Here is a 12,588-nt window from a genome sequence, read left to right on the forward strand (position 1 = left end):
AAACTATTTTTTTTACTTTTTGAAAATATTTTTTAATTTTGGTCAAATCTCAAATATTAAAAAAAAATACTTTTAGGATAAAATATAATTTTAAACTTTCTAAAAATTTGACCAAAACACTTTAAATTATGAAGTGCAGGTGAAAGTAATTGGCCAAACAGGCTAAACTATTACATCTACAATAAATAAAATAATTATGACACCCTAGATACGGTAGAAAAGCAATAATACAGAAAAGTTAAGTTTTTCTTCTCAAATATTACGAGGAGCGTGAGAACCACTCTCCTTAGCATGACCTTGTTTCGTAAGATAAAACACTTTCCAGATCACGTGCGTTAGACGCTATGAACGACAATCCTCCTGTGCCCGCCCGGACTACACTCCGCTTTTGGAATTCCTATTCAAATAGTAGTACATAATACAATATTCAACTATTTGTACGTCCAATCCAATTTCCGTCAGTATCAATAAACTACTACATCTATTATCTAACACAAACATAATCGCCGGCGAAGAACCGGCTCACGAGTCGTCGACCTCAACTACATACACATACGTATACACGGACTCATAAAATTTGCTTAATTATATCTATCTATATATATATATAGAGAGAGAACGAGGTTCATATTGCAGAGGAATGGCGATGGTAGACGCGGAGGCGATTGTAAAAGAACTGAGGGAGACGTACGCGAGTGGGAAGACGAAGAACTATGAGTGGAGAGTGTCGCAGTTGAAAGCTCTGTTGAAGATCGCAGAGCATCACGAGAAGGAGATCGTCGATGCTCTTAATTCCGACCTCTCTAAGCCTGAACTTGAATGTTTTGTTCACGAGGTTTCTCTCTCTCTCTCTTTTTCTGTGTGTGTATGGACTTGTAATTTCAATAGAATATAAAGATTTAAGTTATTTACACAGATAAATTTGAATTCTAGCAGTCAACGAATTACATACTAATTGGTTATATTTCACTATGTGAATGGTCGAATGGCAATTCTGAGTTTCTAGAACCTTTTGGTATAATATCGAAACAATAAAGTTGAGGACTGATCGGGAATTCTGAGTTTGCAGCATCTTCCTTACAAATATGAAACATAAAGTTGTAATTGGAATTATGATTACTCTGCTTTTCTCAGATTTGAAACTCTGCGTTTGAATTAAACATCAGATTTTTGAGCACTTGTTTCTTTTTGTCTTTTTTTTTCCTTCCAAAAATTGGCGACTCTAATATTTCCTTGAACAGTCATATGGAAGGAATTAATCAAACTATCTCAAAAGCCTCAAAAGTTATACTTACAATTTTAGTTTTGGTTTAGTAATTGAAAATTGTACAGGCTATTTTTGTTTGTTGAGTTTTTTCCTGTGTTTAAATCAATTTTGTAAAGTTGGATTTTGTGTCTTCCCTCCCTTTGTAATGAATTATAAGGGTGCATAACTACTTAACAGACTGAGTATTTAGAAGAAAACTAGCACGGAGTATTCTTTTTTCTGGGTTTCAGATTTAGTATCTAGATTTTAGTTAGATAGTCTATTGCAAAATGAGTTCTCTTTTCCTCTTTTCATATTTAGTTTTCTGGAATTGGAGAAGTTTTAAACCATTTAAAAGAGTGATGTTGGGTATTCTGCTTTGCAGAGGGTCATTGGAGTGACATGTATAAGCAAGATAAATAGGTCATTGTTGTTCCTGATGTTGGTCATCTCGAAAGTGTATAGATATCACCAAGATTAGCTTTTGGTTCTTATAATTAGTCCTGGACTTTCTTAGCTATGTCGGACCAGATTTTCTTTTAGTCTTCTAATTCATATATTCTTCTAATGCAGATTTCTATGATGAAAACATCGTGTAAGCATGCATTGAAGCAACTAAAACGGTGGATGAAACCAGAAAAGGTAAAATTTTGTAGCTATTTATAGATATACATTACTTAATTTATCTTGGTTACTAATTAATAGAAGCCCACTGATGCTAACATATGGAAATTACAGGTCAAAACTTCATTAACTACGTTTCCTTCATCAGCTGAAATTGTTCCAGAACCCTTCGGTGTTGTATTGGTCATATCAGCCTGGAACTATCCATTCTGTATGTGAAAAACTGTACATTTATCTCCTTCATAAGTGCGTGTGATTATGTTTCCTTTTATTTTTTCCTTTCAATATACCTGCGCTCAGTCCGTTCTTATTCGCCCCGGTGATGGACGCGTTAACACACCATATTCAAGGGGATGTGCCATGGTGCATGCTATTCGCCGATGACATAGTTCTGATTGATGAGTCGCGAGCCGGTGTTAACGAGAGGCTGGAGGTTTGGAGACAGGCTCTTGAGTCTAAGGGTTTCAAGCTGAGCAGGATGAAGACGGAATACCTGGAGTGTAAGTTCAGCGCTGAGCCAGGGGAAGTGGGCGTGGATGTGAGGCTTGATTCGCAGGTCATCCCGAGAAGAGGCAGCTTCAAGTACCTTGGTTCGGTTATCCAGGGGGAGGGGAGATCGACGAGGATGTCACACACCGTATTGGGGTAGGATGGATGAAGTGGAGGTTAGCATCTGGAGTCCTGTGTGACAAGAGAGTGCCACCGATACTCAAAGGTAAGTTTTATAAAGCGGTGGTTAGACCGGCCATGATGTATGGGGCTGAGTGTTGGCCCGTTAAGAACTCACATATCCAGAAGATGAAAGTAGCAGAAATGAGGATGTTGCGGTGGATGTGCGGGCACACTAGGATAGATAAGATTAGGAATGATGATATTCGGGAGAAGGTGCACGTGGCTCCCATTGATGACAAGATGCGGGAAGCGAGGCTTAGATGGTTCGGACATGTTCAGAGGAGAAGCCTAGATGCTCCGGTACGGAGGTGTGAGCAGCTGGTTGTGGAGGGCACGAGAAGAGGTAGAGGGCGGCCTAAGAAGTATTGGGGAGAGGTGATCAGGCAGGATATGGCGAGACTCCAGATTTCCGAGGACATGACACTAGATAGGAAGATGTGGAAGTCGAGCATTAGGGTTGTAGGTTAGGAGGTATTTGAGTCGTGCCTTACTTCGTACCATTGTGGGACTAGCCATGTATGGTTTTTGTCTAAGATAGCTAGTGGCAATGTTGTGGCTTACTATTTCGCTTTTCAGTGCATGTCCTATTTACTAGCTATCGCTTTTTCTTTGCATCTTTCTTCTAGATTTCATGGTGTTCCTATTGTTCTTATGATTGTTGTGGTGATACTAATATTTACTAATATTGTCTCCCTTTGCTTTGCATCCTTCTTCTGGATTTCATGGTGTTTTTATTTATCATATGATTGTTGTTGTGAAACTAATATTGTCTCCTTTTTGTCCTTTTGTCTTTTCTTTTTTTTTTGAGCCGAGGGTCTTTCGGAAACAGCCTCTCTACTCCTTCGGGGTAGGGGTAAGGCCTGCGTAGACACTACCCTCCCCAGACCCCATTAGTGAGATTTTACTGGGTTGTTGTTGTTGTTGTTGTAATATACCTGTAAGCAAGTCTCAAATTAAAAACCAGACTACTCGCTTAACTCTGCAAAAGTTTCTACTATGTTATAAACTTTTATAATCAAGGGTTATGATGTGTCTTTGAAACTAAATAAGCTTATATATGGATGAATAATGTCAATAAATGAGAATGTTAGGATGAATCTTCTTGCTTCTTGTTTTCTCAACTTTAGATCTATGTGACTATCGGCGACTCACAATGTGGAGAGAAACATATCCCTCACTTATTTACACTGATAGTCTTTGATTGACAAATCTGTCAATGAAGACTAGGTCATATTTAGTGTAAGAGTTTCACTCTGGTTAAACTATTCTATGCTTGGGGAATCTTAGTAGCTTAGTTGGTTGGCTACCTGAACTTTTGCCTTGTTGGTGAGGGCTCTATTCCCCATCTAGTAATTCCCTCCCCCATTTACCCTTCCCTACCCCCTATGTAGGAATTTTTTTTTTTTTAAAAATATTCTATGCTTTTCCTGAATAAAAGGCCAAAAACTAAAGCAGATTCCAGTATATCCTTCTCTGATGCAAGTCTTCCAAAGTGCCTTTGTCCTTGTTCATGGCAAGTTTTCCGTTATCCTTTATCAGTAGTTTACCGCTGATCTCTGATTGTGTTATGATAGATGAGTATATGTTTAGCTGAAAAGTTACAGTACGGATGTATTAATCAGGTATTGATACTATGTTCTTCCCCTCCCCCTTCATTCTATTTCAGTGTTGTCCCTTGATCCAGTGATTGGAGCTATTGCTGCTGGTAATGCTGTAGTTCTGAAACCATCAGAAATAGCCCCAGCTACATCTTCAGTGCTCGCAAAACTTTTAGGGGAGTATATGGATGTCACTGCTATAAGAGTTGTAGAAGGCGCAGTACCCGAGACAACTGCATTACTAGAGCAAAAATGGGATAAGATATTTTATACAGGTCTGAAAAATTTCTTTGCTGGTTTACTTTATATCCATGTCATTTATAGAATAATATATATGGGAGGATTATTTATAGATGGACAATGGCCCAACTCTGTAGCCGTCTCTGGTAGCAACATAACTTCCTTTTATCTTTTAGGCTTGGAGACAACTGACTGGTTTGTTAACAATGTGGTAACTTTCCTACAGTGCAATTGACAGGTCGTGATACTTTTGCCTTTACATCACCTATTGTCTAGATAAGACAGAGTATATGCACCACAAACCCGTTAAGGAGAATGAATGTGAAGTAACAGTAGATGGATTGAGGTGCCTAAATACCAATAATTCAGATATCAAGGTTTAGTTTTTCAGGAGAATGACATGGTAGAGGAGCATGTATTACATAGAGAAAAATGAGATGGTCGAAATGGAATGGTGCGATGTGAGCTTCATGTAATAGAAAGATACCTAACTAAGTCAAAGGCAATTTCTATATAAAGGTTGTGACACCAGCAATGTTACATGAGAGTCAATATTAGGTCTCTAAGGTCAATATATTCACAAAAAGAGTGTCCTGGCTTAGCAATGAGTGTCAAAAAATGCGAATGTTAAGGATAGATGTGCTATAAGGTTGGACAATATTAGAAATGACGACATCAGACAAAGGGTGCGAGCAACAGACATAGAGGGTGGTGTTCTGGCTTAGGAATGTCTTATATTGACCTCAAAATACATTGGTCCTTAGGTACAACATTATAATTATTGAAGGTGCTAAAAGGAGACGAGATACATATAAAGAAGTTGTTCCAACATACCTAGAATCTCTCTGAATTAATGCAGACTGATTTAAGAACAGAACAATGTAAGCAAACAATCCATAAAAGCAGTAACAACTTGTTTGGATTATGATTTAGTTGCTATTGTTTCACTTACATTAGGTTTGTGTTGCCAACTTGTACATCAGCGTGGGGACTAAGTATGAGATTTAAAGAACTTCGAGTTTAAAAGAACCCTAATATGTTGTAAAAGACAAATTATTTAATATTACTGCCAACAAATTTACCCGAATTGTGCAAAATGGATTTAAAGGATTCATATAGTCAACCTCGACTAGTTTGAAATTGAGGCTTAGTTGATTCATCGATTGATACTTCACTTATTATCTAATCATAGCAGACTTATGTAGGGAAGGAAGTGTACACTAGATCAAAAATGATAGTTAGAAACTTTGACTGCTATATTTTTGAAATATTATTGAATGTGTATTACTGATACCATTAGATTCATGATATTATTCTTAAATACTTTTATTCCTAAGCTTCACGAGGGGAGGAGCTCTATTTACCACCAGGGCTGGGGATCCATTAACTACATGATCAGCGATTATTTTCAAAATTTATCTTAGCCATAAGAGCTTAAACTTATGTATGATCCATATACACATTCCCCTTCCCCCCACAGCAGGGGAAAAGAGACAACAAAAAGCGACATTGTGTTATTGTTAGATGTCATTAGTAGTCAGTGCGATATTTTCTTCTCCATTTCTAATATTTTTACTTGAAACTTGGTAAAAAAAGAAGAGGAACGAGATTGAGATGGACTGCATGTGGGTTTCCATGCAATAATTATTCTAATCGACTAAAATAGTAGTGGCAGTTAGTTTGTATTGCAACGTTCACAGGCATTAGTAGATATTGTGATTAAGATACTAACTTTGCCAAGTTTTATTTGTAAGACTTATTTGGAGTTGATCTGTTCACTATGATGATAATTAGCAAGTTATATGCTCATGTTATCATTCGCAATCAAACAATTAATACTGTAGGAAATGGAAAAGTTGGACGGATTGTGATGGCGGCTGCGGCAAAGCACTTGACACCTGTGGTTTTGGAGCTAGGTGGAAAATCTCCAGTTATTGTGGATTCAAACATCAATTTGAAGGTAACATTTCTTATTTGCTCTTTAGTCTCTGAGTTGTCAGAACATATATTGCCAAAAATCATAATAATAACCTTCTCATTTTTTCTTTTATATATCAAATTGTTTTTGCTTCAAGGTTGCAGTAAGGCGTATTATTGCTGGCAAGTGGGGCTGCAACAACGGACAAGCGTGTATCTCTCCTGATTATATAATTACTACCAAAGAGAATGCGCCAAAACTGGTGCGTTTTATGAGACCAAGGAGCCTTTATGTCTGACATTATGCAAAATCCTTTACTCATTTGTTTTATATTTGTTCTTTTGATTCCTCTTCTCCAGCTAGATGCCATGAAACTTGAATTGGAGAAATTCTATGGGAAGGATCCACTAAAATCAGGCGATCTGTCTCGCATTGTGAATGCTAACCACTTTCATCGACTATCAAAGTTATTGGATGATAATAAGGTTGTCGATAAGGTAGTTCATGGAGGTCAGAGAGATGAAAATAACTTGTGAGTCGACCACTCTTTCTCCTGTAACATATTATCACAAAGATATCTATGAGATGAGAAATCTTTGTTATTCATCTTCTTTTCCTCATATCAGAAAGATCGCTCCTACAATTCTTCTGGATGTCCCAGAAGATTCTTTAATCATGAAGGAGGAAATATTTGGCCCTCTACTTCCTATTCTCACGGTAAGAACTGCACTTCCTCTAAGAGGTGACTTGTCTTTTGTGCATTCCATTTTGGGAACAAAACAATCGCTGGATAACAATGTCACGCGGTTATGACCTTCTCATGAATGAGATTTCGTCTACAAGTTGGTCATTTTCCAGACCAACTTATTAAATTTCGCGTATTTTCGGTAGTGAAATTCAACAGCAACAAAACTTCTTCAAAAACTGCGAAAATATATTGCTCCTAACTTAATACTCGACCCAGTTCAAATGAGGATAATCTCTTTTGGCATCCTCATGGTAATTATTATGTCATTTCTGCCCATATACTACGAATTACAGCAGATAATTTTTAAGCAATAGGTCACTTGTGAGAGCTTAACAGCCAGTTTTAGCTACATTGTTAAGTCTAGAATGACCTACTTCCACCTTTTGAGAATGAACAAAGCTCAGGTGGGAGGTTTGCCGAAAATTCAATCCATAGTCTGCTGACAGTACTATTGTGAAGTTCTTGGCGTGAATAGGTCCTTCTTTTCTTTTGTGCAGGTCAATAAAGTGGAGGAATCTATACAATTCATTAATGCCAGAGAAAAGCCACTCGCAGCATATCTGTTCACAGGCGACAAGAAACTGGAGGAGGAATTCGTCAGGAATATATCAGCAGGGGGTCTGCTGATCAATGACACCACTTTACATGTAATTCTGTCTTTTCCTACTAACCAAACTTTCTATATTGACTTGTGCTAACATGACTTAATATTTTATTTATCAGCTTAGGAGACATGCATTGAGATTATCACATTTATATACTTCAAGTCTTCATGCTGATCTCAAGCTTTCTCAGACTATTATATTTTACAAGCAAATGTGAAATTGTTGATAGTTTGTTTCGATAGCGCTGGGGAGTTTGAGGAAGATTCAAACTGATAATTCGAAAAATTATTACAAGTGGAGATTAAACTAAGATTTTGGAAGTTGAAAATGAAATAAGAATACAATTTGTGAGGCATTAAGCTTAAAGCAATACTTGAGAGGGAGAGAGAGAAACTATCTTCGGAAAGGCTTTGAATCTAAAAAAAGTAAAAAGGTAAAAGTAATTTTTGTGTCAAAATGTACTGTTTAGGTGTATCTTAATTATTTGTGGACTTCAAGAAGTTGTTGAGACCGAAGCTAGAGTATCTGAAACATTTCTTAATCACGAATGCTGAGGAGTATCTAAACTGCACGAAATTTTTTGCATTTTAATCGTGTGTGCTGCTGCTGGATTTCATTATTTTGTCTAATCATATAATGCCATAGACCCTTGTTAAATCTATTGATGAACTGTATATTTGAATCATGCAGATTGCTACTTCCACTCTTCCATTCGGAGGAGTTGGGGAAAGTGGAATGGGTTCATACCACGGTAGATTCTCGTTTGAAGCTTTCAGCCACAAGAAGGCTGTTCTGCGTCGCAGTTTTGGTGGGGATGTACCTGCAAGATACCCGCCTTATACACCTGAGAAGGTGCGATTTCTCAAAGCCCTGTTAAATGGAGATATACTCGGGCTGATTCGTGCATTACTTGGGTGGTAAAAGTTCACTCAATTTCAGATAACCCCATGAATTTTTAAGCTAGGATTTCTGGTCCGAGCTTGCTACTATACTTGTAAGCTTTCCATTCATTGGGGATTATCCTAGAAGTAGGTGATCACAGTATTTCCACCCTCCAGGCGTAATTTACCTTCACATTTCAAGTCACTCTCTTATTAATGCATCTCGGGAGAATACTACATAATTATTTTTTCTCGCATAAATGTTAACATTGTTAAATTATTCATAATAATAGAATTTTACATCTCAAATTCCATTATTCTAGTATATTTTGTTGTAAATATTTCTGCCGTTATGTTTCTTCATACCAGACAGTGCCTATACTGTGACATTGCCAGTATGATCAAGTTTTGATTCCTATTCATCAAACATATTGAGGTTAATGCTAGGTGCCTATTTTACTTGGGGATGACGGTAAGGCCGTAGGTGGATATTATACCCACGTGCATATGCTATTTCTTGCATAAAATGCGTAGTTTTGTTTTATTAATTGATTATCGAAAAATTATCTTGTAATTGTAAGTCCTTTTTTCCACCGTTTTAGATTCTTGATAAAAAGTTTAGTAATGAAAAATTTGTTATTAAGGTGTCTATCTCTATCACTTGTAGTTATTAGACAAAGGTACTACTTTGACAGCACTGGTTGGCAGATGATGTTGACTGTAAACTTCATCACTCTATGAGTGATAATGAGTTCTTTCAGAGCTAGATAGCCACGTAGTTGGGTTGTAGAGGGTTTGGCCAACAAGTCAAATACTTTTGAGCAACAAATAAACGTATAGTGTTTTGTTAAATTTTTAAAAGTACTTGTAAATATATTTTTCTCAAAAGTGCTTTTGAGAAAAAAAAATATTTTTTACACTTCTCAAAAATACTTTGTTTCCTTATAAAAGCTTGTCCTAATACCTTAACTTCGGGAAAAAAAATACTTCTGTCAACAAAAAGAAATTACTTTTGGCGTAAAAGAAGCAGGGCCGAACATGCTATTAGAGCGGAACTTGAGCAGATCTTTCATCAGAACCCAATTTTTTCATTTATACTTTGCTAGAAATGATCGACTGCTTAAAAATAGGGTGAAAAACTAGCTTTTTGTTGTACTTTTTAAGTCATTATACAAGGAGCCAAACCTATAACATATACTACTATAAATCTACTGGAAAGAAGCCTCAAACTCTGGAAAACTCGTGAAGGTATAAAGAGGCTCCATTCTTTTGTTAAGAAAAACCAATCATCATTTTAACAACCTGCATCACACTAATATTCTGTTTTGCTACATCTAATTGCAAATCAAGCCCACAAAAAAAAAAAAAAAAGTTTAACAAGAAGATAAAATGATTAAAGTTCCCTCAACAAGAATCTTCTAAAATCCTGACTACATCAGACCTTTGTTCCTCTGTAAGTTCAGTTGGAAAAGCTACTAAGAAAGTTATAATCAAGTTTCCTCTGTTCCCTTGCTCATTGGGCTTAGCCATACCTTGTCCTGCTATAATCTTTTCATAACCAGGGTAGATAATATCATCTATGGTTAAGCTCATCTTTTCACCACCCAACAATGGCATGGAAATAGTGCAACCTGTAAGTGCTTTTACCAATGGGATTTCTACTGCCAATTCCAAATTGTCGCCTTCTCTCCTGAAGAGAGGGTGTCGTTTCTCAGCGATCACAAAAATCACATCTGCTGGAGAAGTGCCTGGCCTCTCATTACCTTTGCCTTCAAATGTAATCTTCGTCCCTTTTGTCCAACCTGGCTTCACTTTGATTGTTAGTACCTCCTCTTCTTCTGTTAGCCTGTAAGAAAAAGAACACGGCACATCCTCAGGCAAATAACTTAAGATTTAATTCCCAAATTTGTTTTTCACTTACCAGGAGGAAGCTACATATTAGCTACCTCATTTTGGACAGTTAGTAAATAGTACTACTAGCTAACCCATATTGTCACACAACTTTAAACTTATTGGTGTAACGAATAGTCAATAGGCAGCCCGGCAGCCCGGTGCATTAATCCCGCTATGCACGGGTAGGGGAAGGGTCAGACCATAATGGGTATTATGTATACAACCTTACCTTGCATTTCTGCAAAAGGTTGTTTCCGTGTAACAAACTGTCAATGTCGTTTAGTGAGAAAGTAAATACTTACTTCTTGCTTTTAAATTCAGCATTTATTCCTTCATTGTTGCAAGGGAAATTCTTTTGAAGAATAACTAATTCCATTAAAGGGGCTTCTAGAAAAGCTAATAAGTTAGAAAATAGCAAATAAAATGCCAAAAGAGAAGTAAACTCTTACCTAATATCTGTAACAGTATCTCTTGTGACCTTCATCTTCTTAACGCACCCAAAGCACAATTCTTCTAGGGTACATTCAAGTGTCTCTTCCATAGGTGGGGGTTTTACCAATCCAGTCGAGCTGGAAAACATTATAGGAGTTGAGCTCCTCCAGCTAGCATTACGCGAAAACGAAGCTGGTAATGCCGTTGAGGCTGCAGCGGGTGCTTCGCTTCTATTCTGAAGGCTTGCACTCCGCAAAAAGGATTTCGGAACTGAATGAGTACTGTCAACTCTATCATGAGTACGGCTAGCATTACGCGAAAGCGTGCTCGCCAATGCTGGTCCACTACCACTACCACCACCACCGCCACCACTGACATTACTTGAAGGAACAAAGTTATGATGTTTTCCGCTTGTTGTCCGAAAAATTCGTGATATCGTCCTGGAGAGGCGAGAAGGGCTGGTGTTTCTTGAACCGGGAGGACTTGAAATGGGAGAACTTGTGTAGTAATAATGTTCGTTGTTTCGGTGGTTATTATTAAGTCCGCCTCCTTTGGGTACTCCTTCATTGTGGTTATATCTCAATTCTTCAACGTCATTTATGGCTTCATCAAAACTACTTTTCTTTATACTAACCTGCAATTTGGTTATTCAAAGATTTCATATTGTACGTCAAAATTTTCATGCATCCATGCATGTATCAGAAATATGTTCTTTAGATACTTTTTATGTGACAATTTTTTACGATTTTCCAAACAGATACAACAATAAGTACCCTTACATCCTAATCAAGTTAGGGTTGGTCATATGAATCATCAATAATCATATTATTCCATTTAAGTTCATCTTACACCAATATCATATAAAAATAAAAATAAAAATAGATCTATCCTTTTCCAATTGTTATGAAAAAATAACCTACAAAAATTGAGTCTCGTGAACAGACCGTGTCACATAGATTGAGAAAGGAGGATATTTTAATTAAATCTTTTAAATTGATCATTTTCCTTCTGAAAATTTTAATTTTTAGAGTTTATATACTTTTCAATTCAATAGTTGTGCACACACACACATACATATATATATATATATATATATATATATATATATATATATATATATATATATCAATGTACCTTGTGATCTGGGAGGATATTGGATTTGGGCTTTTGATCTTTATTATGGGGTTGTTGAGTCTTGTTCTTAGGAGATAAAATGCGGTCAGGGGAGAATCTGGAGACGAAGGATTTGCAAACTTTACAGACACTTCCAAAGCCAAAACTGCTGCAAAACTCATGAGATGTGGCCCGTGAATGATCTGCCATGGAACAAACCAACACACACAGAGAAAACAATTGAGAAATTACACAGAGAGAGATAGGGAGAGACAAAGAGAGGTCGGGTCTAATCTTAGAACGGATGGTTAATTATTGGCCAAAATTATAAAGCGTTTTAATAGCTAAGATTAGTTGAAGTTTAATTTTTTATTTTCATAGTCAAAACTTCTTAAGCTTAAAAGACTGAACTTCATTTTCTATCATTTTCTAATCCAATATAAAACTGCCAAGTTACTATATACTGTGGCTCACTATTTTAATTAGCTAAGTTTACAGGGTAAAATATGCTATGACACGTGGCCGTCCGAGAAAGGGACACGTGGAACCCAAGACAAGGGGATGCCTAAAGACCGAAGGCAACTGTTTCGTTTGTCACCGGAAAGAATAACGCTCATA

At 36.9% G+C, this 12,588-nt stretch overlaps 2 protein-coding genes across 2 annotated transcripts; one reads left to right on the forward strand and one right to left on the reverse strand.

Moving 5' to 3' along the window:
- The first annotated feature begins 341 nt into the window (after window positions 1-341).
- On the forward strand, window positions 342-8,841 carry LOC107802760 (aldehyde dehydrogenase-like). Its single transcript, XM_075244512.1, has 10 exons — window positions 342-835; window positions 1,820-1,888; window positions 1,985-2,081; window positions 4,209-4,415; window positions 6,225-6,340; window positions 6,456-6,560; window positions 6,658-6,830; window positions 6,925-7,015; window positions 7,544-7,693; window positions 8,342-8,841. The coding sequence occupies exons 1-10, from the start codon at window positions 641-643 to the stop codon at window positions 8,570-8,572; spliced, it is 1,434 nt and encodes a 477-aa protein (XP_075100613.1). The 5' UTR covers window positions 342-640; the 3' UTR covers window positions 8,573-8,841.
- A 920-nt stretch (window positions 8,842-9,761) lies between these two features.
- LOC107802757 (uncharacterized) lies at window positions 9,762-12,258 on the reverse strand. Its single transcript, XM_016626316.1, has 3 exons — window positions 11,992-12,258; window positions 10,875-11,491; window positions 9,762-10,378 (listed from the first exon to the last, which is right to left on the reverse strand). Exons 1-3 carry the CDS (start codon window positions 12,178-12,180, stop codon window positions 9,937-9,939), a joined length of 1,248 nt encoding a protein of 415 aa, XP_016481802.1. The 5' UTR covers window positions 12,181-12,258; the 3' UTR covers window positions 9,762-9,936.
- Window positions 12,259-12,588: the final 330 nt, after the last annotated feature.

This window comes from Nicotiana tabacum, chromosome 22, assembly GCF_000715075.1.
Source record: "Nicotiana tabacum cultivar K326 chromosome 22, ASM71507v2, whole genome shotgun sequence".
Lineage (NCBI taxonomy): Eukaryota > Viridiplantae > Streptophyta > Magnoliopsida > Solanales > Solanaceae > Nicotiana > Nicotiana tabacum.